The following is a 27,937-nucleotide window of genomic DNA, read 5'->3' on the forward strand; positions in this document are numbered from 1 at the left end:
CTTTGCCTCCACATGTGGCCTCCCCATCAGCTTGTTGAGGGTAAAGGCTCTGGAAGTTCTATTTTTGTCCCTTCTCAAGGGTCACGATATTTAAAGACTCCCAAATGAAATGAGAGAACAAGTGGATTAAATCTCTGTATAGTTAGCTATGACCAACTAATGGGATACTGTTCCTTTCTTTGTTCCCAGGGTGGTAAAGTGACTTCACCTGCTGCTTCTCCAACATGTCTTCTGAAAACAATTCAGTGTCAGGAGACTTGTCTCCTCCCTCTCCCACAACGTCTGGATTTCCCACACAGAACTTCCCTTCAGCAAAAGAAGATGCCAAGGTAGAGTTAGATAGGGAGAGTTTGAGGGATAAATCTACACCTGGTAAAACTAAAAAGTCTCTGAAAGGGAAACATTACCCAGGAAAGGAAGAGTATCTGGAGAAGAGAGAGCATTCAAGGCAGGAAGACTATCTGGAGGAGGAAGACGCTCTGGAGGAATATGAGTCTACAGAGGAGGAAGAGTATCTAGAGGAAGACAAGTTTATAAACATAACAGACTACATGTTTAAAGGAGAGAATCTGAGAAAAGCACATCCATTTCAAAAGCATCTGGGGCAGGGTGAGTATCCAGAGGGGAGGGAATATCTAGAGGAGGAAAAACGTCTAGAAGGGAAACAATATCTAACAGTATCTTTATAAAGAAGAGCATCTAGAAGTGGGTAAGTATCTGGAGGCAGCCCTCTCAAAAGATGGTCACTCCTGGAAGAAAGAACAAGCCCCAGAGGCAACCAAGCCCAAATTATTAACTCTGTCCATGGTGCTGACAGGTAGGAAGACTCTTATAGGCAAAGTTCTCACAACTCCAACAGCCATGCCCCAAGTACTGTGCCCAAGACGGGGAGACCCCATGAAATAAACTGTCTGTTTAAAAAAAAAAACAGAAATTTTTTTATCTTTTCCTTATTGTACCCATTCATTGTGGGTGTTTTAGATACTGAATATAGTATAAATTTTAAAAGAAAGGAAAGAAAGAGAGAAAGAAATTACCATTGATCAGAGATGATAATCACTTTTCACACTTTGGTTCTACCTCCTCAGTATAATTTACTGACTAGTGATATTTTATTCCTTTCTCAGTTACCAGGTCAATAAAGGTGGAGATATATATATAAACATATGTATGTATATGGATCAGAGGGGGGTTTTTTGTACCAGGGATTGAACCCAGGGGCACTCAACCACTGAGCCATATCCTCTGCCCCACTTTTTTAATATTTATTTTGAGACAAGGCCTTGCTAAGTTGCTGAGGCTAGCTTTGAGCTCATAATCTTCCTGCCTCAGCTTCCTGAGCCAATGGGAATACAGGCATGAGCCACCAAGCCCAGCTGCATCAAACTTTATTATAGTGTTTTAACCAGTTTTTAACGTTCCTTTGTTTATATACTAATATGCTGTGGTCATAAATAAATAGTATGTATTTATATGAATATAATTTTATATTTTAAATTTTTAGTATTATTTAGCTTACTTTTCTTTTTTAATCTTTATTTTTAATTAACTCAATAATTGTACATAATTATGGAGTACAACGTGACATTTCAATGCATGTATTCAATGTGTAGTGATCAGATCGAGGTGATTGGCGAATCTGTCAGCTCTGACATTTGTCCCATCTTTGTGTTGAGAGCCTTCAAAATCCTCTCTATTAATTACTTTTAAATATTCAGTGAATTGTTGTCGAACATAGTTAACCTACTGTGCTATGGAACATTAAAAGTTATTCTTCCTATCCAAAGGACCTCTGTACCCAATAACCATCCTTCTCCACCTCTTCTCCCCCACTTCCTTCCAGACTAAGTCACAATATTTCCAATTGATCCCCTATTATCGACCACTCATTGTTTCTGATCTTATTGTTACTTTTGTAAAACAGCATTTTGGTGAACATATAACTAAGTTTTTTCAATGGTCTCTAATTATTTCCTAGAAGACTTTCCTACCATCTGATAATAGATCAAAAGACCCTGATAAAGACCCTACTATGCTTCTCAGGGTGCCCATTCAAACCCCCAGAAAGAATAGTCTTTCGATGCAGCTGAATATTTGACTTTGGAGTGATGCCTCTTATCCCAGGGCTGTCTCTGCAATTGGCACCACTTCCTTGAGTAGAATTTCACCATTTGGCAACTTCCCCCTTGTGCTGTTCACCAGCAGTGGTTAATGGGATTCACAGAGGTGCATGGGGTGTCTCACCTTGATGTCGTGACTACATGGCCATATCCAACAAGGTACAGAAGCTTTAGTTCCAGGCCATCTGTATCAGCTTAAGTCAAACTAGAAGTAAAACTAAACTATTCTTCTGCATCAGTTCCGCTACCTACTGCAAACATCCCAAGCAGCTTGAATAGTTAGTCCTAAAAATCTGATTCCACACACACAAAAAGCTGGGCGTTCTCAGCAGATATTTTACCTTTATCCTTTTTTGTCTAATCATATGTATCATTCTCCATTCCTACTATCTTCATGAAAGTTGAGTTGTTGTATTGGAGAGGTAATTGCTCTATTGCTGGGAAATTCTTTTCTGTGTGCCTCTACAACTAAGCTCCCTCTTGGGATCCTAATATCCCCACTGTTCAAGTACCAAGTGCAATTCTAATACTGAAAAATAGCATTCAGGGTTTTTCTCTTGCACAGTATGAATCAAGCATTCTTAACATGTCCTCTCTATGTGCTGAATCTTTGTAAATATATTACCCACTAGAGCAGGACAAATACAATGCTGTCAAGTGAATGGAACTGTGTATAAAGCAAAAGCTTTGAAAATAAATGGCCTGCTAGCAAAAATTGGAAAGGCACTGAAAAAAAAACTGTAGGGGAATGCTAAAATGGATTTAAAGGTACATGGAAGAATGCCTTGGTCTATGCAAACCCAAAGTACCAAGCCAGATTGTACAAAACAGGTTAAGAAGGGGCTTACAAGAGAATTCACTCTTTGAAAGAATTTATAGCAAGGTTTCTTTTTTTAAAAAAAATGTTTTTGTTTTTGTTTTAGTTGTTGATAGACCTTTATTTTATTTATATGCAGTGCTAACAATCGAACCCAATGCCTCACACATGCCAGGCAAGTGTGCTACCGCTGAGCCCCAGTCCCAGCCCCAGCAAGGTTTCTCTCTCTTTTTTTTATTTTTTAGTTTTAGGAGGACACAATATCTTTATTTTACATTTATGTGGTGCTGAGGATCGAACCAATTGCCTCATGCATGCTAGGCCAGCACTCTACCACTAAGCCACAACCCCAGCCCTTCCAGCAAGGTTTCTTTATGTAGAATATTCTTCTAATATCTTTAAGATATAACTTTGTTTTTCCCTTGTTTTGCATCTCAGTGCCCAACAAGAGCACCTTCGTGACCCATAGCAGATGTTCCGTACATGCAAATTGAATCAAATTATCAAATTCATTTTATAAGGCCACACATGAGCATACAGAGAGACATTTATTTTAAAAAATATATATGGCTGGGCACAATGGTGCATACCTATAATCCCAGCTACTCAAGTGGCTGATGCAGGTTGATTGCAATTTCAAGGCTGACCTGTGCAACTTAGCAAGACCCTGCCTCAAAATAAAAAGGCTGGGGATGTAGCTCAGTAGTAGAGTACTTATGTAGCATGTGCAAAGCCATGGATTCAATGCTCCATACTGCATGAATTAATTGGCATTTATAGTATGTTCCCTAGAGAAGACAAATAGGCTCCTATCCCTCATTATGATTGGCTGGTTTCCAGATATTAGTGGTGGATCACTATGTTGAGAAGGATTGTGAGGCTCCATCTGGGCTCAGCAGGAAAGAGTGCTGTGCTTGACTAGCAATGTCTGCCACAGGATCAGCCAGTGAAGGGGGAGCATCATTGCCCTTTATTTGCTTACTTAGTGGCAGATGGGAGTCTGCCACATGGGCACATTTTTCTTTCTATCTCTGGAGTTTGACTGCTTAGGTTTGAATGCCTGCTCTCTCCCTCTTTCAAGTTGCATGAAGTTGGACAAGTCACTTACTCTCTCTGTATCTTGGTTTTCTTCACTGAAATTAGCAATAGCAATAGACCTACCTTATTGGATGTATATGAATATTAATGGGGTCAAGTTATCTACAGCATTATGAGCTATGCCAGGTACTTAGCATTTTAAGCCTATGTAAATGTTAGCTATTATTAGTATCATTCCCCTGCCGTTGTCTTTGAATAGCCACACTCCCTGGCAACATTTCCCTACCCTGTGAAATGGACATAACCCAAAGACAAGACAAGAAATAGTGTAGAGGGTATGAGAGTGATCTGCACCCTCCACCCTCTACTCTGTGGCAGGTCAATTCTAGTCATTCCATTACTCTGCACAAATCCAGTTGTCAGACCAACAACCCCCACCCGTCTCTTTCCTAAAGACATGATTTCTTCCATGGCTGTGGAAAAATCCAACAAAATTAGATGTGCAACTAAAATATAAATACAGCATCAACTGCCACTGAATAATCTATAGTCACATTTATCTGACATCCCCAAGGGGTTACAAATACTGGATGTGGCACGTGAGCGTAAGCCCTGTGGCACCAGCACCAGAAGACCTAGCACATGGTGGGGTTTATGACCTGGGCATGTCCCTTCCTTTCTCAGGGTTTCAGTTTCTCCATGCACAAAAACATCTTTCTTCACAAGGTAATTGGGATGATTAAATAAAATAATATACCTGAAAATGCTCTGTTATCTCCCACACCACATAAAATTGTAAGGTGTGAAAATACTCTTCTGATCTCACGAGAAGGAAGGTGCCAGAAGGAAGGAGTAAACCTACCTGCTGCCACAGAACATGCTGTCAAGAGGAAGGACCCCATGAGGAGGACCCCCCCACACACACACACACACTTTTTTTTAAACCCCAAGACTTCCTAATGAGAAATCTGCTCCTTGGCAAGAGACCTCACAGTATGTTGATTTTGGTTCATGAAGGTTTTGCCTAATAGTACTTTGAAACATAAAATACGCTGGATTTGGTTTTCTTTGCCTTTGCTAGCTCCTCCTGGAGCCTCTGACTGCTGTTTGTCCTAAATGCTATGACAAGATTGTCAATCCAGTTGAGAGTTGATGTCCAGACTGCTATTCCCAGGAGGAAATCTAGCTATTAAGAAAGATGCAAGAAATACTCATAAAGCTGGGGGGGGGGCAGCTGAGTTCTGATGCAGGAAGGCTTCCCGTTTGTAGATTTGAGTTGGCAACTGGTAGGGGGGATGCTGGTGACCCAGGGCTGGGCAAATCCACCAGCCTCCACTTTCTACAGATTCTTGCTGTGTATTCAGCATGTGACCCATCCCAAGGAAGGTCAGGCAACACAATCCAATGGCACAGGGTGTGTATGGTTCATTTCACAGATTCTATCTCCTTTGATGCTCCCAGCCATGATCCCCCATCCCTGCTTTACAAATGAGGACCTGGATTCAGAGGATATGTGACTAGTCCAAGACCACAGGAAATAACAAGACCCAAGACAGTCTCCCCAGCTCTCTCTCCTATCCCAATCACTTCTTTCTCTTCTCCTTCCCATCCTCCTTTCATCCTTTGTTTCTATTTAATAAGCTATGTGCTTATCTTAATTTTCAAAGAAATAATCTATTCTTGCTCATCTCTTTAAAAAGATGAACTGGACACAATGACCCACGCCTGTAACCCCAGTGGCTAGGGAGGTTGAGGCAGGAGGATCGTGAGTTCAAAGCCAGCCTCAGCAAAAGCGAGGCACTAAGCAATTCAATGAGACCCTGTCACCAAATAAAATACTAAATAGAGCTGGAGATGTGGTTCAGTGGCCGAGTGCCCCTGAGTTCAATCTCCTAAACCAAAACAAAAAAAAAAAAGGAAATTTGAAAAAAGTAGAAATACCTCACCCTATCTGCTAACATCCAAATACAGCTAAAGCAAATTCACATTTTAGTGCTTTGTATTCTGTCTCCTACCCTTATCATCTGCATATGTGACAGTGATGGTTGTCATTTTGTGGTAGTGTCTTGTTTTTAACCATCTTAAACATATTATATACCCAGCTCGTATTCTACTTTTATAACTGAGTATTACAGTTTCACCATTTGCCCATGTTGCTTAATTTTTGTAGACATCACACTTTCATAGGCAAGTCATTTCCTGAATCCCATTCTGTCCCATGAGTAAACTCTGGGTAAGTATAATTGTTAAACATTTAAGTTTCAAGTTGAACTGTTTTCATTCTCATTTCCTGACTGCTTCCACTTTGCCATTCTCTATTCATTGAATTCTTGGCATATTTTATCCCAATGTACGTGAAATTCTTGATGTCATACCATCAAGGCAATCAATCAAGTAGTTAAATAATATGAGCAATTTCTTTAAAGTTAAAAATAATTCTTAATATTTTTATATCCTCTGTACCTTGGTCATCTCTGGTAGACAAAAGTCTTTTGTCCCTGAAGAGGGAGGAATTTGTGAACCCCTAAGAGATTAGCAAAAGAAACTCAAATTTCCAAAATCCACAGTTTCTTGAAAATTCTGTTCTTGAATTCTGTCTTGTTTTATAAAGTTCAATCTCATAATGTATAAGACAGAGGTAAAGTGAAACTAGAAAACTGCTATAATTCAAGCCTCAATTTCAGTATCAGGGATTTTAAGAAAAAAAATTAAATACAAAGAAAAATAGTTTTTTTTCCTATTCCTGCCAATATTGTCTTTCTGTTCTTCTGTTCTTTTTTCCAATAGACTTCAAATCGGTTTATTCATCATTGATCTTATCTCGTCTTAATGCAAGGTAAGAGTCTTTGCGATGGTGTGGGGATGGGTAAGTGAGGTGAAAACTCACACTTAGGAATTCTGTTTGAACCTTTGGAGGACCAAAGATGAGGAGGGATGTGGTACGACTCCGGAGCAGGTCTCCTGAGAAAGAGGTAGTTGAGCAAGGGGCTTCTGCTCACCCCTGCCACAGAGTTGCTCACAGGGGTGGGTTCCAAGATCAGGGTCCTAGTGCCCAGAACTACCAGAGATAGAAGGGCAGGGCATCCGAGTCTGGAAATAAGAGCTCAACCCACCAGAGACAGCAGAGGGCTCATGGGCAGTGTCTTTGTGTGAGCAGACAGTGGACAGCCAAAAGGAAGGTGCAGTCTATCCAGGGAAAGAAAAAGGCTGGGCTTGTTTCCAAGGTCAACTCTCATTCAGGGAATATTGACTAAATTTCTGTGACAGGACTTGACACACCCTAGACACTCATTATGGAAGACATGAATAAATGCTTTCTATGTGCCCAGCTCTGAAGAAACCAGTATGGGAGCATCCCCAAGCCTTCTGATCCACAGTCCTGGTCCTCGTGTCTCATTCCCTACAATACCTCCCCAAAGCCCCCAAAGACGATCGTGGTGGCAGAGGTGGGCAGTCAAGTGTCTCCACTGGTCAACTGGGTTGACATGAGATTTAAAAAGTGCACAAGGCCAGTTTGGTTTTGGTGAGAAGCAAGAGTTAAATCCCAACTTTGTTGAGTAGGAAAGCCCCAAGGTCAGCTTGAGGGGACTGGGCCTCCTGTTGGCCCGGCAAGGTGGCATCCTGCTCCTGCTCTGCACCACCTCTCTGGTCCACACTTCAGGCCTCCAGAGGCTCAGACAGGTAGATCTGATTGATGCTAACCACCCCTCAAAGGCCTTGCACATAAAGGGAATAGCTTTTGAAGACCCCTTCACTTCACTTCCTGGCACCCAAAAGCAAGTTCAGTGATATGGCGGTGAAGGGGCCTAACAGTAAAGTGATTGCTTCAAGGTGTCTGTGAACAGGGACTCTGGAGCCACACTGCCTGGGTTTGAGTCTCAGCTCTGGGTTTGAGTCTCTGCATAGCTTAGCTAGCAGTACGTTATAGGGCAGCCACTCCATCTCCTTGTACCTGTTTCTCCACCTGTATAATGGAAGAGGAAGAGAGTCCGCCTCATACGTTGTGAGGCAGAGTTGTAACGTGCGGCTAGCACACAGGACAGCCTCTGCCTGTTATTCTCTATTCTGCTCCCACACTTGCCTCGAGCCACTTAGCACATCTAGAACACAAATCATGGTTCCAAGTCAGCTGTATTCCAAGTGATGTATCCATCCAGTCCTTTATTCATATTTCATGGGGAATATTTTCTGTTCCTAAGAGCTCTGAGGATCAGGGAGGACCTGAGGGACCTTCCTAGTGTCAGTATGCTCTATGGCTGGGTCTCTGGGGATAATGTCCTGGTTTTTCCTCACACAAGATAGCTGAGAGACTGAATCCTCCCCGAACCCATTCGGGCAGGAAGTGTTATGTGAGTGCACATGGGAGCAGCGACAGAGCAAGCATCCTTATAAACAGGAAGGCCACCTGCCACCCGAGACCTGGAGGAGCTCCTCCTCTCATTTCCCCACGACTGCCCAAGTTCCCCCAGGCAAGAGCATCCCCCTTTCCTGCTCTGTAGCAGCTGAGGAAGCAGGCCTTGAGCAGTCTAAGCTCCCCAGGGGCTGGAATATGATGAGTGTTCCTTGTTCTCTCTCCCGTGTGGATGGAACATGGAGCTCTGTTCAGTCCAAATAGGCCGGGACCATGGTTCTGCTTCCTGAGAACTGAGGCTGCAGCAGAACCCTGGCAGGCACCACAGAGGCCCTGCCATGTCCCAGCCCAGGCAACTATACAGAGAGGGTGTTAGGGAAATGTCCACCAAGATGGAAATAACCAGAGTTCCCTACCTCACCTCAAGCATAACCCGCTCTGTTTGTTCAACAGCTTTTCAAAGTCCTTTCATGGGGACTGGCATTACCTCTTTGGGTCCCAATGCACACTGGGTGAGTGAGGCAGGACAGGCATTATCTTGCTACAAAGGTTAAGAAAAGTCTCTGGAGGCCTGGAGGAGTGACCTGACCTGGCCTTGAGGCCTGGAGCAAAGCAAGAGGTGACACTTGCCTAAGGACGTCACCTGTGTCTGCTTGTTCTTGACCCCTGTGGTCACCTAACATAGGACCCAAGCATCTTGCCCCTAAACCCAGGGCGCCTTTCCAATATTGTGCCCTGAGAATGTAGTGATCTGTGGCCACAGATCAAGGCCCTCCTACTGTCCCTGAGCAGGTGCCTGAAAGACCTGCCTGTACCTGCTACAGACGTGGAAGGGAAAACCCCATCCCACAGTCCCCACCACTAGGACAAGCAGCCTCCTCCTCTCACTCCAAGCCTCAGAGTCCAGCCCTCACCCACTCCTCTGTTCCTGCATCAAGAAATCTGTCCCAGATCAGGAGAGGTCCCACCTGACTTCCCCTATATGAACAATAGCAGATAAGTAACTTAGCGGTTACTCACTAGTGTGCAAAAGCCGACATGTAAGTTCAGGTCATCTGACACCAAAGTCTGTTTTTTCCATCATCCATAGTCAGTTCTCCTGTATATACTGGACATTTTCCCAAGGGCCTGTTTCTGCCACCTGGGCCAGTAACACATGAAATGATTTCAGGGTCAAATTGCCCCCAAAAAACTCCTCTCAATTCCTTACAATTATAGTTCTTGGGTCCCAGTTAAAAGCCAGAGATTCCTGAGAAAGGACAGAGTATGGATCAGTGTTTGGGGGTTGTCTGTCTTGATTCTAAGCGTCCGGAGAGCAGGGCTTGTGCCTCATACCCAATGCCCACCCCGCTCGGGCCCTTCAGAAAACTCTCCTGATGGTGGAGGTGCTCATGGTAGTTCTGCTACAGGAACAAACCTCGGTGCTTGATTTAAACTGCTGTAACACCTTCAGTGGTTTTCCACTCTGCCTTGAGCAACAGTGAGGAAGAAAGGGCAAATGGAATGAACAGGGTTGTGAACCAGGAAGAAGGGGGAATGTTCTAGAATGTTCTGCTGTCAGTGATGGCAGTCCAACCCCGTGGTATTTGAAGGTACCTGGAGAACCTTTCATTTTGTAGTAAGGCAGAAGTTGGCCCCACACGGCCTGTGCTACCCAGAGTGGCACGCAGGCCCAGCGAGTCCTGTCTAATCCTATGGCCTCCATCATCTGTGACTGGCAGAAGTCCGAAAAGCAGCCTCCTCCTCCCCAGTCTCCCAGCATGCCATGGACCTGAGTCCTAACCTGGTGTCTGACTAGAAACTGACCACCCCTGTGTTCCCCTCTGACAGGAGCCCAATTGCCAGCACCTCTCAGGCTACCTTTTATTATGGTGTCCCACGTTCTGCCACTATCTCTGCCTACTCGGAACAAGCCGAGGTTTCCATAAGACACCAGGCCAGTCAGACGAAATGGGCCTACGAAAGCAAGTTGGGTAAGGAAGGCTGCACCCTGCTGGGGTCCCATCACCAGGCTCCCTGAGGCTCAGGAAAGAATGGGCTCACAGTGTTTCCTGTGCCTGGGGGACTATGTCCCATGCTAATGGTGTGACACTGCTCCCCGGGTCATCCCACGTCATATATGCAAAAGAAGTTAATTTCTGCATGAGCACTGCCACCCCTTCCACCCGTTCCAGACTCACTCTGCGCTGAAACAGATGCCCTCCCTCAATCTCCTCCCTTGTAGCTCATCAGTCTTCCTGTCCTTGTTCTACGTGAAACAGGAAATCTTTCCCTCCAGGACACAGGCCATTTCCTTCCCAGATTAGAGACAGGTTCCCTGGTGCGATAGGCCATATCCAGATAATCATGAGAACAGCGAAGGCGACTGAAGTCACCTCAGACTCTGTCTCAGCGTGCGGTCGAAGCCAGCCCTGACTCTGAACCAGGCAAAACCATCTGTACAATGAACTTCCATAGCTACAACTGGGAGAGACACAGGAGAGGGTTCAGCAAGATTGCACTGGGGGTCTTAATTCTCCATCCAATTAAGCCCAAAGGCCCTCCACTCTACGGTCCTGGGGATGGAAGACTGAACAGCATTTCTCACCATTATTAATCATTTAAGTCTGGCCTTAGTGGGATCGATCCATCACTGATTCACAGATTTATTTCACATCTGTAGTCATGGCAGCAATAAATTAGATTCCCTGGTTGCCTCACCTCCCTGCCCCCAACTGTGCCTGCTAAATTTTGTAGCTCAAATATGGTTAAATGAAATTAGGAGCCAGAAACCCTTTAAGGAAGAATGGAGAGGCCGAGGACAGCCCAAATGAGCCGGTGCATGACCAGGAGTGTTTTACAGGCTAAATGGTTTCAGTTGGAACTTGTGTCAGCATGTGTGCCCTGGTGAAGCCCAAGAACTGGAATCATTTCAAAATCAGGAAGCATGACAGCTGGGGGAAATCTGAGCATTCATCCAGAAATTCGTAAGCAGGACTCTGAAAATCATTTCCTGAGTAATTGCCTATGAAGTGCCAATGCTAAGCTAGAAAGGATGTGAGAGAGGAGAGAGGGGGAAGAATGAGGCTGGATGTGGGAAGGAAAGACTCAGGCCTGTACCTCCCACTGTGAACCCACCCCAGAGAGACCCTGCTGAGACCATTGCTTTATGTGTTGTGTTCACTCATGACCCTTTTGTATTTAAGCCTAATTTGTATAGCTTGTCCTGTCTGTATTTAATTTAGGTTGTAAGTACCAAATGTATTTGATCTGGACAGGCAAGTTTCACAGCTGTCTGTCCTACCAAAACTGAGTCCCTTTACAATTCATTGTCTATTCTGCAGACCCCATGGACTTTGTCCCAGGCCACAGTGTTTCTCCAAGCCCACTGGGTACCCCTAGAAACAGTTTCCTCTTGAAACTGTCTACATTCCCCATCTGCCCCTCTATGGAAACGGGGGTACACAAGTTTCTGAATCGTGGGCTGGGGGTCACATGTTCTCCTCTGTGCATGAGAAGTTTGTGTCTCTTTTCTCTTTGGTGTGTCTATAGTCACTTCATTACTGTGAACCTTCAGAGGGTGAGGGAAAACCTTGCCTTTTGCTCTTACAATCATTACAACAGAAATCAAAACTAAGGAAAAGCAAGTCCCTAAAACTCATGGAAATTCCTTTCCCTTCCTGCTTGTGGCTTATAATTCATCTTTCTGGAGAGATTTGGTGGTAATAGGTTCGTGATTATGTCTAGTCTGTGGAATGGAACCAGTATGATGGAATGACAAGGCACAGGTATATTTAGCAGCTCTCAGAGCCTGGGTCACTGCCTCAAAGGCAGGAGTTTATGGGCTAGCAAGCCAAGCTGGTTGAATAATGCCAAGGGAAGGAATAGACCATCTCCAGCCTCCCAGCCTCCTGGGTCAGGGACCCCAGACCTGTGATCCAGGCTCAAAGACAGGGAAGGCTGCAGGCGAGCCAGCCAGCTGAGCTTCCTGCCGAGTTGCTCTGCATACCAATTTCAAAACGGTTCCAGGTCTCACCTCCATCAGAGTATGTATCCAGGGAGGCACTGAGGAGGAACATCCACCTTCCAGCTAGTGGTACAAACACAGGTTGGCTTCAGGCTGGAGGAAGAAATGAAGCAGTATGAGACTTCGACATGAGGTGATGTAGGAAGGGCAGGGGATGCAGCCAAGAAGCATGGGGTCCCAGGAAGGTCGTGGGCCTCAAAGTCAAGAAGAGGGGAGGAAAAGGGCCCTCTGTCAGTGTATTAAGGAATCCTAAGAGTAGCAGACACAAGAAGGAATCTGCTTTAAGCCCAGGGCAGAACGTACCCATGTACTTGTTGGAAAAACACAGGAGACCATGACCAAAAAGCAACCTAAAGAGCTGGTAGTGCAAGGCCACAGCAGCAAGAGACTGCTGCTCCAGGAGGCCTGGGTCTGCACAGCCACACCACGAGATGCTTGCAAAGACGGCCACCCAGCCTTTATCAGAATCCCTGCCTGCAACGACTTGAAATCTTCCTTCTTAACAAGATCTCCAGAGAATTCTGAGGAACCTGATAGAGAACTGAGAACTCTAGCTTAAGGTGAATTTTGTGGGTGTCAGTCTCCTGTTTCCATAGCATTTTTCATTATGGGATTGCTCAACCCCAATGGGTCAGAAACAGTGTTTTACATGGCACAACAGGACTGTGAACTCAATATGGAGCAAAATCTACCCAGATAAATCCTTGAAAGCTATTACTCCAGAGGGTGGCAGGTCTGATGGAGAAAGAATGCTAAAGGTACAGGAAATACCTTGTGATCCATATGAGGAGGCCTTCGGGAGGACCAGAAGGACTATTTATGGCCCCACGTGTCCATCTATCTAGATACAGAGCAGGATCATAAACAAAGGAAAACAGGAATTACAACACCAAGCATTATATCCATGCTCACAGAAATCCTCCAGATTTAGTGCCTGGCTCATAGGAAGCACCTATAAATATTTGTTAAATACTTTTTAAATTGTTGTTGAACTCCTCCTCTGATTCAAGATTGGATAATGGATATAAAAAGGTACATCCTGTCCAAATAAATAGTCTTGGTAGAAAAGGGGCTAGAGTCAGAGACACTATATGTATAGAAAAGTAGGTAAGGCTAAATGAAAGTGGGGGGCAAGTGATCCTTCAAGCCACCTGGCAAGACAGAGAAGAGGGTTGGAAAGCTCCCCAAAGTGCAGAGTGTGGAAGCACAGATTTTCCTTTAGAGAACTTGGATCTGAAAGATCAAGTGAAGAAGTTACAACAAAGACGATATTCCTGACAAAGAATTGTAGAAAGATGATTCTGAACTTTTAGTGTCAGGAAAGCTGAATCCCAGGATAAACATTCTTACGAAAAATAATAATTATAATACTAAAGAGAATACAGGAGGCAACAAAAGACCCTTTGAAAATGTGATTGGACCAAAAAGGTTAAGGCAGAGCTGCCATTGACACAGCATGGATGAGTGATGCAGAGAAAGTCAAGTTCTTCAATGGCTGTTGAATTTTGTCTTCACTGTGAAAGTAAATTATCTTCAGATTGGAAAGAATGCAACAAAATCAGGTAGGAAGTTTTAGAAACCAAGGATTGATGGGAAAATCAGAAGAGAATAGTTAACCCTAGATAAAATATGCTGCAGATTATAGAGTGAAAATAATTGAATCATGTTTCTGGGTTTTGAGGCATTGTAAGAAATTAGACAAATGAAAATGAAAGTTCACTTTCACTTTTTTTGTTGGGACCTGCTTCTCTATTACTCCTAAGAATGAAATGTAGGGTGTATGTGTGTGCGTGTGTGTGCATGTATGTGTGTGTATGTGTGTGTGTGTGTGTATGTGTACACCCATGTGTCCACATGTGTTTGGGAGTGCGAAGAGGAGGTGGGATGGGGCAAAGGATAAAAGGAGCTAGGATCACAAAATTACGGAAGACACAGAACAAGGATAACCAAGAACTTACAAAAGTTTTTTTTAAAAAAACACAGTAGCCTCCCAGGGCTAACTCAACCGATTGATATCAGTCAGTCCCCACTACCATGTTTCCCAGCCAGCCCCCATTATGCACCTCTGAGAAAGCTCTTGGCAAAGAATGCCAGAGATGCCCACTTGCTACCATGATAGGTCACACCCTACTGTGTGTCCCCATGGTCTTGGTGCCAGCTGACTCCATAGCAGGAAGGGTATTTCTAAGGTTGCCCCCAACCCCAGCCATCCTAGAGACCCTGGGGACCCAGACTAGCCCCACAGTGACCATAGGGGAAAGCCAGAGAGAGGTTACCTTTTCCACCACTGATTTATTGCAGTCCTTATTCCCAGAGACAAAGAGGGGCAGAGGGAGTACCCAATCCATGCCCATGGAGCCCATCAGCCCTGGTTCTTCCTCTTCCTTGATGAGCCCGAAGAGAACCTCAGATCCCACATGTCCAACATGAACCCATTGGAAAGCATGATTAAAATTGTAATGCTCCATCTTCTTCTGTTTTTTTTTTCCTTTTATCAGTTTTTATGAAGCCTGAAATAAAACCAGATGAAGACAACTCCATGAGCTCTTATTCAGAAGGTATAATTTGTAATGGTTTTGATGACCTGTAGTATTTGTTACTTACCCATGCGCAAGAAGATGAGAAGCACAGAGTTAGCATGCTCCCAGCCAAGCAGAACCTGCTTGATCATGGCAGACTGAGGCAGCCTTGATCAAGGCCAATGGCCAAGGCACTATCTTTGGAACTTAGTGTCAAGATCAAGGCTCAGATAAGACATTGAACCAAAGAGGCAATTGCTATGGCATTTTGAAAAGGAAGGAAACAACATTTATGACTGGAGTTAGGAGGGAAAATAATGAACTATCCATATGCAGTTCATTCAATGACATTAACTTACACCTACTATATACTGGGCAGGATATAAAAATGGAAAAAAACATCTCACACTCTCAGAATTTAAACTCGAGTGGTCAAGAAATAGCAACCAAGGGACTATTTAGTGAGCATAGGCCACAGGCCTTGACCTGCTCAAGATCAAGGAAGTCTCTTATTCCAAATCATGTGATCTCCACTCTGTTCCCCCAGCTATTTAGGAGGTGACTTTAAAATTGATTCTCTTGGGGATTAAAGGGTCCCATTTAGTTCACCATACCATACATCCTGTTAATAATGTTGCCCATTTTTTTTCAGTGAATGTTGTCTCTGGATTGCAGCCAGCGGATATAGCTTGTAAGTGTCCATCAAAATCTATCTTCCTGCAGAGTCTCCTAGGCTGGGGAAAGTGTCCCAGGTGAATGGTTCCCTTGCTGTTTGTCCTGCTGTCCTGCTTGTTAAGTCCTGGAAGGACTGCGGACATTCTGGGCACACAGCCTCAGAACCCCCAAAACAAGAAATGAGGGAGACAGAATGATGGTACAAGCCCTGAAGCTCATCTTCCTACCCAAAAGCTCTGGAACAAGAGCCTCTACATTAAAAGATGGTTCAGGCTATTGTTGGGTCCCCTGAGGTCTAGAAAGCAGGACTTGACTATGGTGTATGCACCCTCAGATAGACTCATCCAGTGGCACCTTGGTAGCAAATAACTTAGAACTCCTACAAATTTTTTAAAGATTTATTAAAGCTTTATTAAATGTTATTAAGGCGGGTCTGGTAATTCTAGATGGGGAAGGACAGGGGAGAATCCTTATGGTGCAGAATTCCAACTTGCACAGCACCACCACAAAACAAAAGCCCACATGAACCAGACCCATCCTCATAAGGAAACAGTTTAAGAACTATTACCTGTTGTCCTGGAGCATGAAACTTAGGGGTATTCTTACACACACACACACACACACACACACACATCATTCTACCCCCTGTCCCCATGACTTATCAAACAGATTCAAATTATGGACTATGCATGCCACCCACATCTCTGCAACCCCAGAGGTACTTCTGGATACAGTTTTCTCTGTCTTGTTCCATTTCCAAGGGTGTTCTAGAGAGGTGCTGCTAAATTGTTAATGCACAGTGCAGTCCCCTGGAGACCTTGTGTGAATGTAGATTCTGAGTCTGTAGGTCTGATATTCTTCCTCTCTAAGCAGCTCCCAGAAGCTACTGCTAATCCACCAATCACATTTTGGGTAGCCAGACTTTAGAACAGTTTAAGGATTTGTGCATGTCGCAATGGGCAGCCCAACTGATGTCCCACCTGCCTAGGTCAACAAGGTCACATGAAGGGTGCATGGGGTGAAAAGAGTATTGAGTTTCACTTGGGTGCTTGTTAATCTGTGCTGATTGCTCATTTCTCAGAGCTGGCCCTTGGGCTAGTCACTTTACTTCTCTCCTCCTTTTCTTCATCTATTGTCAAAGAGAAAATCATTTAATGGCATTTGTTAAAGCATGAGATAGGCCAAAGTAATCAGACATCACTGGGAGCTGGAAGAGCTGAGGAACGTGATCAGATACCTAAAATGGTCAGATCTTGAGGGTAGGGGGTTCCTACTAAAGTGGTTTAGCAGGGTTTTTGCTAAAACTGGATTTTACAAGGAAGTACACAGACAGGCCTAGAAGACTCAGGAGCCTTTGGTCAAGCAAAGAATTTTTGTCATTGTAACATGGGGACTATTGTTATCAGGGCAAATACAAATGGCTCAAACGTTTATCCTAAATTCAGGAAGTGCCATTGTGTTAAGTAAGCTTAATGAGGATGCAAAATCACTCTTAGAGAAGAGGCACTTTGAGTGAGGAAGAACTAAGATTTGTTCATAATCAGACCAGGAAAAATACTCCATTCAGCACAGAGTGTGTGCCAGGCATTGACCTACATTAGCATTGATACTCTGAGCCACCCTAAAGATGAGTCTTACTGTCCCCATTGCACAGATGAGGAGCTAGGATGCAAGAAGGATGTGTGGTATGTCAGAGGTGGCTCAGGTCTCATAAGACAGAGCTACCACTTGAACCTAATCTGACACCTCCCCAATGTTCTGTGGGGCCACTTCAGGAAGATATTGATCTCACCAGAGCAGAAGTAGTTGGGGGGATCCCCAAAGGGTCAGTAAATTAGAAATAGTTTTCTTCTCATTCACTTCCAGTTATAGCTATGCTACTGCTTATTTACCATGCTTAACTTGCCATGTTGACAAAGCCCATTGATGTTAATAAGCTTAATTATTACATTGAATCGAAGGCTTCTGAGCACTACTGTTCAGTATTCAGAAATGCCAATTTCACCTTCTTCCTGGATAAACACCTACTTTTCCTTCCTCATATTAACTGGGCATTATTCAATAAAGCCTATTAAAATATAGCCCTCACAAATGATGGGGCTCTGGCTGAGCTGTGAGGGCCAGAGCCAGGCTCACTCTGGGGCAGTCACACAGAAGGCAGCTGCCCTTGCAGCTCAAAGCACCTTACACTTGTGGCTTGCACCTTGGTCTCTTAGACCCTTGTTCTCCCTGTTCATTCACGTCACTCCTCTGGTGCCACTCACAGGGAGCTTCCCCGATGCTTGCTTGAATTCCTGTGGGTCCTTGTTGGATTTTCCTAAACTTTTGAAAACTTCCCATGCTCCTCTCCACGGCAGACATCGCCACTGTCACATTAAGTACCCTCGTGGCGGAGATGTGTGTGACATGTGTGGCCGCTGGGGTATTGACAGATGTGGCAAGTGGATAGAATCCAGTGCAGACCGAGGCTGCAGTGGGAGGTTTGCAGACAGGCCCCTGGGCCTTGTGTCGCTGCACTCAGTGGAACTCTCTGTCCCATCCCATCAGGAGCCCAAAAGAGTCAGGGCTTTTATTACTCAATCAAACAGGGAAGCAGGGCAAAATTAATGAGGGTGGGGATCACAAAGAATGTCCCCTCTCTGCCCACAAAGACATAATGAGGATGCAAAATCAAACGAAGTCAGTCAGCCCTGTGCCAACCTGGTGGGTTTTCAAGGCTCTCTGGATGTCCCAGCTTGAAGGTATCATCCAGAAGCTGAGGCAATAGGCCACTGTCATTTCTCTGGGGACCCAATTATCTTGTGAGAGCGACTTCCCCCAAGCCCTCACCTCAGAAGCCACACTTTCCAGGGAGTAGGGAAGAGAGATTCAAGTTGTAATTATCAATCCCACAATTCAATTTGCACCCCACTGCCCTGGAGGCTTTGAGCAGCTCTCCTGGCCCAGAGAGCCACCTGCCACAGCTGACCTTGAAGAATAAAAGACGTTTGCTATCTCTGGTAGACTTTAACTGACTCGCTTGGGGAGTCCTCTCTTCTGCTTTGACCAGCGATTGTAAACCGTAGGCCATTCCAGAAATAGGCGATAGATGACAAAACTGGTGGAAGACAGATACATTCTGTGAGAGTTCCAAGAAAAAAAAAATCATCTCCCTTTAGTTCCTCCCACCGCCTTCCAAGCCCTCTGAGGGCTGGCCTTGACTCTCTGTGTGCTCTCTAACTCCCCTTCTGCCCTCCTTCATGTTCGGCTCCAGGCAGACTGTGCTTTTTGTGGCAGTCTGCCTGTGAGTCTAACCACTCACCCCAGGGCCTTGCCCAGCCATCTGCCTGCTCCCTGCCTGACTTCATCTGGGACTCCCTCAAACATCACTTGATCGGACTGACATTCACTGGACACAAGAAACACACCACACTTGCTTCCTTAAGTCAGCCATGGAAACTGACCTTTATATTCCTATTTTATGAGTACTTCCAAGTTGGACTTTAGGTAATTTAATGGATTTATTTAGTCTCGTGGATGACTTAGGCATGTTTTTTAAAGGACAAGGGTAAATGTCATAAATCCATTTCTTTCCTATTTTGCTTTCCATTCCAATGACCTTCCTTTCGATGTGCCTTCCAAATTGAAAGCCTTGGATGAATGGGCCAGCATCATAGATGAGGCTGTGGACAAGGAACTTAAGAACTACAGTGATAATGTAAGTTGGGTGAAGATTTGAGAGCACCTTCCTCCAAATATTAAAACAGGTGACACTCACAGGCTAGGCACATCCTCTGCATGGCTGCACCAGCCTCTGAAAGAGCAGGGCCCATTTAGGAGCCTTCCAGAATGTTCCATGAGACAAAGAGACTGAACAAGAGGACTCCCCTTGCCAGCACCTTCACATCACAGGGCTTTGACACTAGAGGACATTAGTTAGAGATGTCACACTACCAGATTTGTGTTTATTTTTTTGCTTTGATATTTTGATTCAACCTAGCATTTGAATCTCAAATCAAGTGTGCATGATTTTTAAATATTGAAATGGTAAAGAAGCTGTAAAATAAGTGTTTCAAGTCCCTACCTCCCAGAAATAGCTACTGTGTTTTGCTCTTCATGTAGCGATCTGGAAATTTTAATGCACATAAACAATATAAATCATACATATCCATAAATTAGATAGTAATATACATTCTATCCTATAGCTTGCTTTTCCATTTATTCCATTTTTAGAAATCTGTGGTGTTCTGTTATATCTTACACCAAAATTTAACCAGCACCCTACCAATAGATGTTTATTTCCAGTATATGTACTTATATGCATATACATATGTAGAGAGGGAGAAGAAATAAATTAAATATATATGTTATTACCTGTGCAAGAATATCTAAAGAATAAATCCCTTGCAGTTGAATGCCAAATCCAATGTTACCTGCATCCTTAACTCGAATGGCACTGACAAATTTCTGCCCATATGTATTGTGCCACTTTCCTTTCCCCAAGAGGTCACACACCCTCACCCACCAAGGGGCATCATTTGGTCCATCCAACAGGGTGAAAATAATGTCTCCTGGGCCTATTTTTCAATACAAAAGGTGCAGGGCATGTTCACATTTGTCGGTCACATTGTGTCCCTTTCTGTGAAACGGCCAGCTTGTATGTTTTGTCTCCTCTTCTATTGTGTTACTTCTTTCTCGTTTCTTCTGATTTGTAAAAACTCTTTATATATTGAAGAGCTTAATCCTTTTTTTTTTTTTTTGGCATCTAGGTTGTAAACATTTTTTTTCAGTTTTTTTATTCCAAATTTCTTCATGGTATTTTCCATGACATGGTCAATTTTCATGTTTAGGAAGGTTCATGGAACAGTTTTTTTTTTTTTTTTCTTATGACTACTGGGTATTTTTTTAGATTTAGAAAGGTCTTTTGGCTCTCAAAAAAAATTATAATTTATTTATTTTTCTAGCTCTCTAAGAGATCTTTAATATATATAAAAAATTTGAAATGTATTTGGGGAAACAGCATGGCATAGGGGATCCGGCCGAAGTTCCCAACAGTATTAATTGAGTTCCTTCACGACTGACAGGATCAATTTTGCATTTTTAAAGGGCCACTCTGGTGGCTCTGTGGATTAGAGTGGGGAGACTGAGGACAGGAAGAAGAGTAGTTCTACAATATCAGTACACATGAACAAAGGATAAAATCTGGTTGCTTAGGGCTATGTCCAATCACCTGCCGTGACATAGGACATACTTATCCTCTGTGGCCTGGGAAGCTGAAGAGGAGAAGAAGGGCTGGCATATATGTTGGGTAGAGTAGAAAGCTCCATTTGGGCACACTGAGTAAGTACCTGTAATACATCCAAATGACGTCGAGTTGAAAACCAGGAACAGTCCCTCTAAATTCTAGGAGAATGTTCTTGATTAAAGGCTTCGATTTGGAATCTGTATTAGTTTGCTAAGGCCACAGTAATAAAGTGTCACAAATGAAGTGGCTTAAACAACAGAAGCATATTGACTCCCAATTCTGGAGACTAAAAACCCCAAATCAGGACACTGGCAGGCTTGGTTCCCCCTGAGGACTGTGTGGGGAGAATCTGGTCCATACTTCCCTCCTTGGCTTGTAGATGACATCTTCCCCCACCTCGTATCACTTCCTGTTGTCTTACCTCTATGTTTCCCATTGTTATAAGGACACTAGTCGTATAGGATGAGGGATCACCCCAATGGCACCATTTTAATTTGGTAACCTCTGTGAAGACCCTATATCCAAACAAGGTCACTAAGTTACAAAGAATAGAACTTCAATATACGAATCTGTGGGAGAATTCTTAGCACATAACATTTAGCATATAGTTGCAACCTGGGAAATAGAGGTGATTATAGGGCATAATTATTATTGTTATTTTTGTTTTACTATCACAGATAGACAGTACCTCCTTTCCCCCAAACACATAAAAAAGTGCCAGTGTTAGTTTGTTTTCCTACGTGAGCCTATGAGCTTTTGGTCAGCATTTAGAAGGGCTTTTAATAAGTGAAGTGGAATCCAGGAAAAAAAAGGGGTTAGAGGGGATGGTACCACATATGTTTCTTATCTAAATTCTATAGACGGTGACTGAGCCCCTATGGTTAGAGTATAAAAGCCAGTCATGGATGGAAACCAGTTATGAAGCACATTGCAAAAGTCTGGACATGAGCCATGCTGCTCTAGAGTCAATGTGACAAAACTTGGCACCAAGTTTGGGGATTCTTTCCTCTCTGATTTCTGTACCATTCAAGGATTGGGGCATGGGCACCAACATTATCACCCAACATAATGTATTAGTCAGCTCCACGTCACTGTAACAAAATACCTGATATTGGCTACTTGTAAAGTAAAGACTTTATTTTGGCTCACAGTTCTGGAGTTTTATGTCCAAGATCAGGCAACCCCCATGGGTTTGGGCCTCTGGCAAGGGCAGCACACCATGGCAGGAGCCTGTGTCAGAGCAAGAAGTCACATCTTGAGCCAGGAAGTAGAACAAGGGAGAAGAGGAAATAGATACACACAATCCCTAGAAGGTGCTCCTCTAGTGACCCAAGCAATTCCCACGAAGCCCCACCTTTTGCAGGTTCTGCCATTTCCTAATAATGTACCCTGAGACCATGCCCTTAACAGGCGGGCCTTTGGTAGACATTCAATATCCAAACCATAGCAGTCAATAACATGGCTTAGCAACTCAATACTTCTCCAAACAACTTGGTAGGCAACAAGTAGAACCAGAGCAAGAGAGGAAGAACGGAATGAATGCCACTTGGTACCTGCAAGGCTTATTTTTGTGAACATACAAGTTCACACAAGTTCAAATTGCAAGGACCCATCTATGGGTCAGTCATGATAAGAAGCACAGACCTGAGACAGAGGATCAAATTTACACAGTACAAAGGCTTTACACAGTGTAAAGCCCTTACCTGGGAAGACTCTTTCAATGCAGAGCTGTCCAGTACAATGATGCTCTACTGCTCCACGGCTTCCCTCAAAGACTTCAGCCTTGATATTGAATAAACAAGCCACCCCTAGGAGATTGGCCATTTGGGGATCAGAGAACCCGCTACACTCTTAAAATGTGAAATCACTTTTACATTTTATAGCCATTTTCAGAATTGAAAAAAAGAGGATATTATATCTCAAAAGAGTTCTTGAGATACTGATATTACAAACAATTCGTAAGGCAATCGGGTGGGGGGACAAGAAGAGAATATAATGAATTCTATAAAAGAATTCTTGCTAGCCACCCTACTGCTCCCCAACTTTGTGTCTTTTGAATCACATGATGAAATGTCACCTGGCACGTTTGGGAGTCCGAAGAAGGGATTAATTAATGAATCATTAATTTTCATTTTCTGGGGATTTCATTTGTGATCCTTTTTTAGTTTTTTAGAAGATCCTATCAGGCAGTATTTAAGAGAATAGTCAGAGAAATGTATGCTGCCAATGAACTGGAAGACGATCTTAACATCCCCCTGACTCTGATGCTGGAAACTGAAGACAGAAGGAAGCTGGGAATGCTGTGAGTAACTGGAGAGGTGGGATTAGTGGTCTGTGGGTTTGGGGAGACAGGAGGTGACAGCAGGCAAAGTTGTAAATGGAACCGCCAGGGGAGAGAGCAGAGACTGGCAAGTCCCCTTGCAGGGAAAGCAGGCCCAGGCCAGGTACAAGAGCAACGGTGATACCCAGGGGTCAGACAGACACAGCAATCATCCAGATGCCAGACCAAAGTGAAAACCCAAGAGCAAGGAAATCACAAACATGGGAGGCACGGGATAGGAGCAAAGCCAGGGGCAGAGGTTGGAAATCCAGAGCAAGAAGGGTCGTTTAAGGAAAATGAACTTGAACAAGAGTCTAGGCAATGAGACTCAGATTCCTTTTAAAAGAGGGGGCAAGAGTTGTCAAGATGCTGAGCATCTCCCCCAACAAATTCCCTGGCTTCATCCTAGGCTGGCCAATGTTTGCTTTGCTTTGCTTTCTCAAGGAGGGAAAGCTATGAGCATCACTGAACTGGGGGTCACACCAGAGCCTCAGACCATGACGTGGGGAATGAGAGGGTTATTGCAAACCTGTTGCTGGCACCAGCTCTTTCTTGCTGGCAAGGCTCCAGTTCCCAAATATTCCAGAATCTCATGTATACATCCAGCCTGTGATGCGATATGTCCTCTCAGCATAGACACCTGGGTTTACTCTTATCCACTGTCAAATATCTGGAGGAGCAAGGTGTGTGTGTGTGTGTGTGTGTGTGTGTCGGTGGGTAATGGGGATGGAGGACCCATGGGTTTGTGGCTGACTCTCCAGCAGTGGTACCAAACGCAGGCTGAGGAAACAAGTCCCCTCCATAATCACTGTAGCAAGTTCCATCATTGACCAATCAGGAAGAAACTGACTGCCAGCAACTTCCGTTTGGGGCTCAGCAGTCATGGGCAACAGATCCTCAAGGCTTCTCCAGAAAAGGGGAAGGCAAAGGAACAGAGCAAAACACAAAGATCTCCCAAGAGCAAAACACAAAGCTCTCCCAAGCTCTCAGATCAGCAAAAGCAAATACCAAATAGCATCCGGGTAAATCAACCTGCCGCCTGGGTTCCATCTCTTCCCCTTTCTTCCCACTGTAGCCTATAAGAGAAGCTCATTTCAACCTGACTGTGCTCAACAAATATTTCCCCTGGGCTATGGGGATATAGTCGTGTGTACCTCACAGCCTCACTTTTGGGGGGATTCCACTTACTTGCAAAATACCAAGGGAGGCACATCCAGCCATTACAGAAAGGGCCTTGGAGCCTCTGGCTGGATCCCTTCACTAGAGTTTAACACTTGTCTGCATTTGGCATCCTGCTCACAGGCTTCCACCTCGCCACACGCTGTGGTCCTTATTTTTTTCCACAGGTGCCAGTTGGCAGAAATTGCTTTGATTCCGATTAGAGAGCTTACAAGTCAAACCGATAACATTCTGTACAAATGGGCCACCAAAATGCCATTCTTTGTTCCCCCACTGCTGCTTGTGTATAAATAGTAACCCTCTGCTCTCTGCTAGGTGACAGAGTGTGACCCTTGCCATCAACTGAGGTTGCTCTGGGTTTAATTTTTATTTCTCTTCGGGGACTTAAAACCTGTCAGGTCAATGGCCTCCTTTTCAGTTCCATTTAAGCTTGGGAACCTCACTCTTTCTGACACCTTTCCTTTCCAAACGAACTCAGATCTGAGAACTAGGAAACCCAGCTGCCCTGGAGACCACCTTATTTGGGGGCCCTTTTTTAAAATATATATATTTTTTTTCTTTTTTTTTTTTTTTATTTAAAGACAGAGTCTTGCTAAGTTGTTTGGACCTCACTAAGTTGCTGAGGCTGGCTTTCAACTTGCGATCCTCCTGCCTCTGCCTCCCAAGTTGTGCCACCATGCTCGGCTTCAAGATAATTCTTGTTGAATTCTTTTTCAAGGGTTTGGGGGTCAGCCCATGTGCCCAGGATGAAAATCAGTAAGCCACCAGGAGGGAAGAACAGAACAGAGGCCAAAGGCCAACCTTTTATTCCTGACCATGGACTGGAAGGAAAGCTGGGTCAGACAGCAGAGCCAGTGTCTCAACTTCCCCCACCCCCACCCCCACCCTGATATAAAAGATTCCACAGGCTCTAGCCCTGCCAGCTCTGCGCATCATGACATGTACATTCAGTCATGGTTTTCAAAGAGGATTCATGTTCCTTTTAGGTTGAAGGCAAATTTTGAAGCATTGGAAGACCCAATCATATGGCTTATGAAGAGACATGAAGGTAAGCACCAGACTACCAGTCACTCCCCGTGTCTAGTCTCTGACCATCTAGTTGCCTTGTAAAGGAGACAGAAATGCTTGTTTACTCAAGTACCGACTGGGCTAGCAAAGTCCGAGCTGCAGGGAACAAAATATCAAGCAAGATAGACACAGTCTAGGACCGGTGGACCGCCTGATCCCTTGGAGGAAGGGGACAGACAAGCAAGTGGGGAATATATTTTTTTTTTTAATTTTTTATTGTGGGTTGTTCAAAACATTACAAATTTCTTGACATATCATATTCCACACTTTGATTCAAGTGGGTTATGAACTCCCACCTTCACCCCATACACAGATTGCAGATTCACATCAGTTACACATCCATTGATTTACAAATTGCCATACTAGTGTCTGCAAGTGGGGAATATAATGGTTAAGTCCTATGATGGGTAGGGATGCTCTGAAGCACAGGGAGGGGCATCTAACCCAGATTTGGGGGAAAGGGTCTCCACTTGTGGGACCCAGCTATTAAGACATGGCTGATCATGGAGGTTGCCAGGTTTGTGGGTTGAATCATGCAAAGTTTGGGTCAGACTGCTTAACTGAGGAACTTCAAACCACAATATGGAGTATCTTTCAGAAAACCAGAGAAAGCTAACACAGAAAGGGTGGTGGTACCCATGAGAGAGACAGCCAATCAGCCATGGTCCTCTTTCCCCCTGAGACATGTCACACCCTCAGATTCCCTCTCAAGAGAGTGCTCTAGCCCCCTAATAGTAGCATGTGTCCCAAATCATAAGGAATAACCCCTGTGGGCTAAGTACTTGCATATGCAATGTCTGATTCAAAGTTATCTTCATAACCATGTGAAGAAGGATTAAGAAACTAAGGCTCAGAGAGATTAAGTGATTTTCCCAAGAACACCAGTCATTGAATGGAAAAGCCACACTGTTTTTTTTCACTATTTCTCAGGCCAAACCTAGGACTCATCTCCTGGGCACGCTCAGGCCAGTGTGTCTAGAGAAGAAAAAGGGATGGGAACTGTCTAAGCCTAAGTCTCATGTCCTCATTGGAGTTAGAGGGTAGGGAAAAGGAGAAATTGTTACCTCCAGTTACTGAGGTGAGAGAACCTGCCCCCCACCAAGGCTCACACAATGGGGTACCCCCAAAACAAGGACAGGAGTTCACCTTCTCAGTCGCCAGGAACACAGAAAATGTCTATTACAACTTACTGTTTTACATCTGTCTGCTACTTATGTTTCTTTTACCCTGTGGCTGTAGACACTTATGTCTTTATTTTCTTGGCACCTTAGCAAGGCATACAGTAGGCACTCAATCAATGTTTCTTGAATGGATGCATGCATGCATGAATTTTTGCTCCTTTGAGGGAATAAAAGCCTTTCAGGATAATCTACTGTCCCATGTCCAGAGAAGGGCTTCTAATTGGAGAATGAAATTTGATATAATACAAATGACTGGATTCCTCCTGATGTCATCTCTGCCCACTCCCTGCTTGTTCCAATAACTGACCCCTAAAAGATGTGAGCTTATTACACAGAAATGTAATAGTTGTGATTGTGTTAGTTAGCTTTTCATCATTGTGACCAAAAGACCTGACAGGAACAACTTAGAGGAGGAAAAGTTAATTTTGGCTCAGAGCATCAGAGACTCAGTCCACAGATGGTCAACTCCATTACTCTGGACCTGAGGTGAAGCAGAACATCATGGTGGAAAGGCTTGGTGTAGAGGAAAGCTATCCAGCTCACAACATCAAGGAAGTGAGAGCGAGGTGCTAGGGACAAAATACCAACCCCAAAGTGACCTACTTGCTCCAGCCACACCCCACCGGCCTTCAGTTACCACCCAGTAGAGTAGTCCTTGCAAATTTTTAATCCATCAAGTGAATGAATCCACTGATCAGGTTACAGCTCTTATAACCTAATCTTAATGCTCATCTTTGAAAATTCCTGTATTGTTTCACACATGAACTTTCAGGGACACCTTAGATCCAAACCAGAACGCTAGTTGATGAAAGACGTCCACTTCAGGCTCCTGTTGTAGCTAGTCCCCAAGAAGCTAGAGAACTAGCTGCCCTTGAGAGGCAAAGTCACTCACTGCCAGGGTCCTGCTTGGGTTTTTTTGTTTGTTTGGTAGGGTTTTTTTTTTTTTTTTTTTGTACTGGGGATTGAACCCAGGGGTACTTAAACACTGAGCCACATCCCTAGCCCTTTTTTATATTTTGTTTAGAGACAGGGTCTCACTGATTTGCTCAGGGTCTTGCTGCTGAGGTTGTCTTTGAACTCACAATCCCCCTGCCTCAGCCTCCTAAGCTGCTGGGATTGCAGGTGTGCACCACCATGCCCACCTACTCTTTATCATTAGTACACAGCCCAGGACTCTGAACACTTGAATTGCCAAACCAGGGCCAACTTCCCACGCAGTTGGGCAGGGCTCTACACAGAGAGGGACCCTGTGCTTTGGTTAAAGCTTTCCTGTCACTGTCCTGAAATTCTTAATAATTTTGGAAAAGGATCCTGCATCTTCATTTCTCTCTGGGATTCTCAGTTGAAACGGTCTTTCCTATTCAGAACCATCTAGTCTGGAGTAATCTTGAAAACTCTCATTGGGTCTCTATGGCCTCTAAGAAAATGTCCCTATTCCT

General features: G+C 44.1%; 1 protein-coding gene across 1 annotated transcript in view; it reads left to right on the plus strand.

Annotated features, from left to right (window-relative positions):
- The first annotated feature begins 224 nt into the window (after nucleotides 1-224).
- Nucleotides 225-27,937, plus strand: part of Erich6b (glutamate rich 6B) — a 42,926-nt gene continuing 15,213 nt past the window's right edge. The window contains exons 1-4 of the mRNA XM_046453970.1: nucleotides 225-609; nucleotides 19,156-19,223; nucleotides 22,916-23,052; nucleotides 25,236-25,297. Of these exons, the coding sequence (XP_046309926.1) occupies nucleotides 225-609; nucleotides 19,156-19,223; nucleotides 22,916-23,052; nucleotides 25,236-25,297 (652 nt within the window). The remainder of the gene's footprint in view (nucleotides 610-19,155; nucleotides 19,224-22,915; nucleotides 23,053-25,235; nucleotides 25,298-27,937) is intronic.

This window comes from Marmota monax, unplaced genomic scaffold (assembly GCF_021218885.2).
Source record: "Marmota monax isolate L192 unplaced genomic scaffold, Marmota_monax_Labrador192_F-V1.1 WCK01_AAM20220418_F8-fsc00011, whole genome shotgun sequence".
Lineage (NCBI taxonomy): Eukaryota > Metazoa > Chordata > Mammalia > Rodentia > Sciuridae > Marmota > Marmota monax.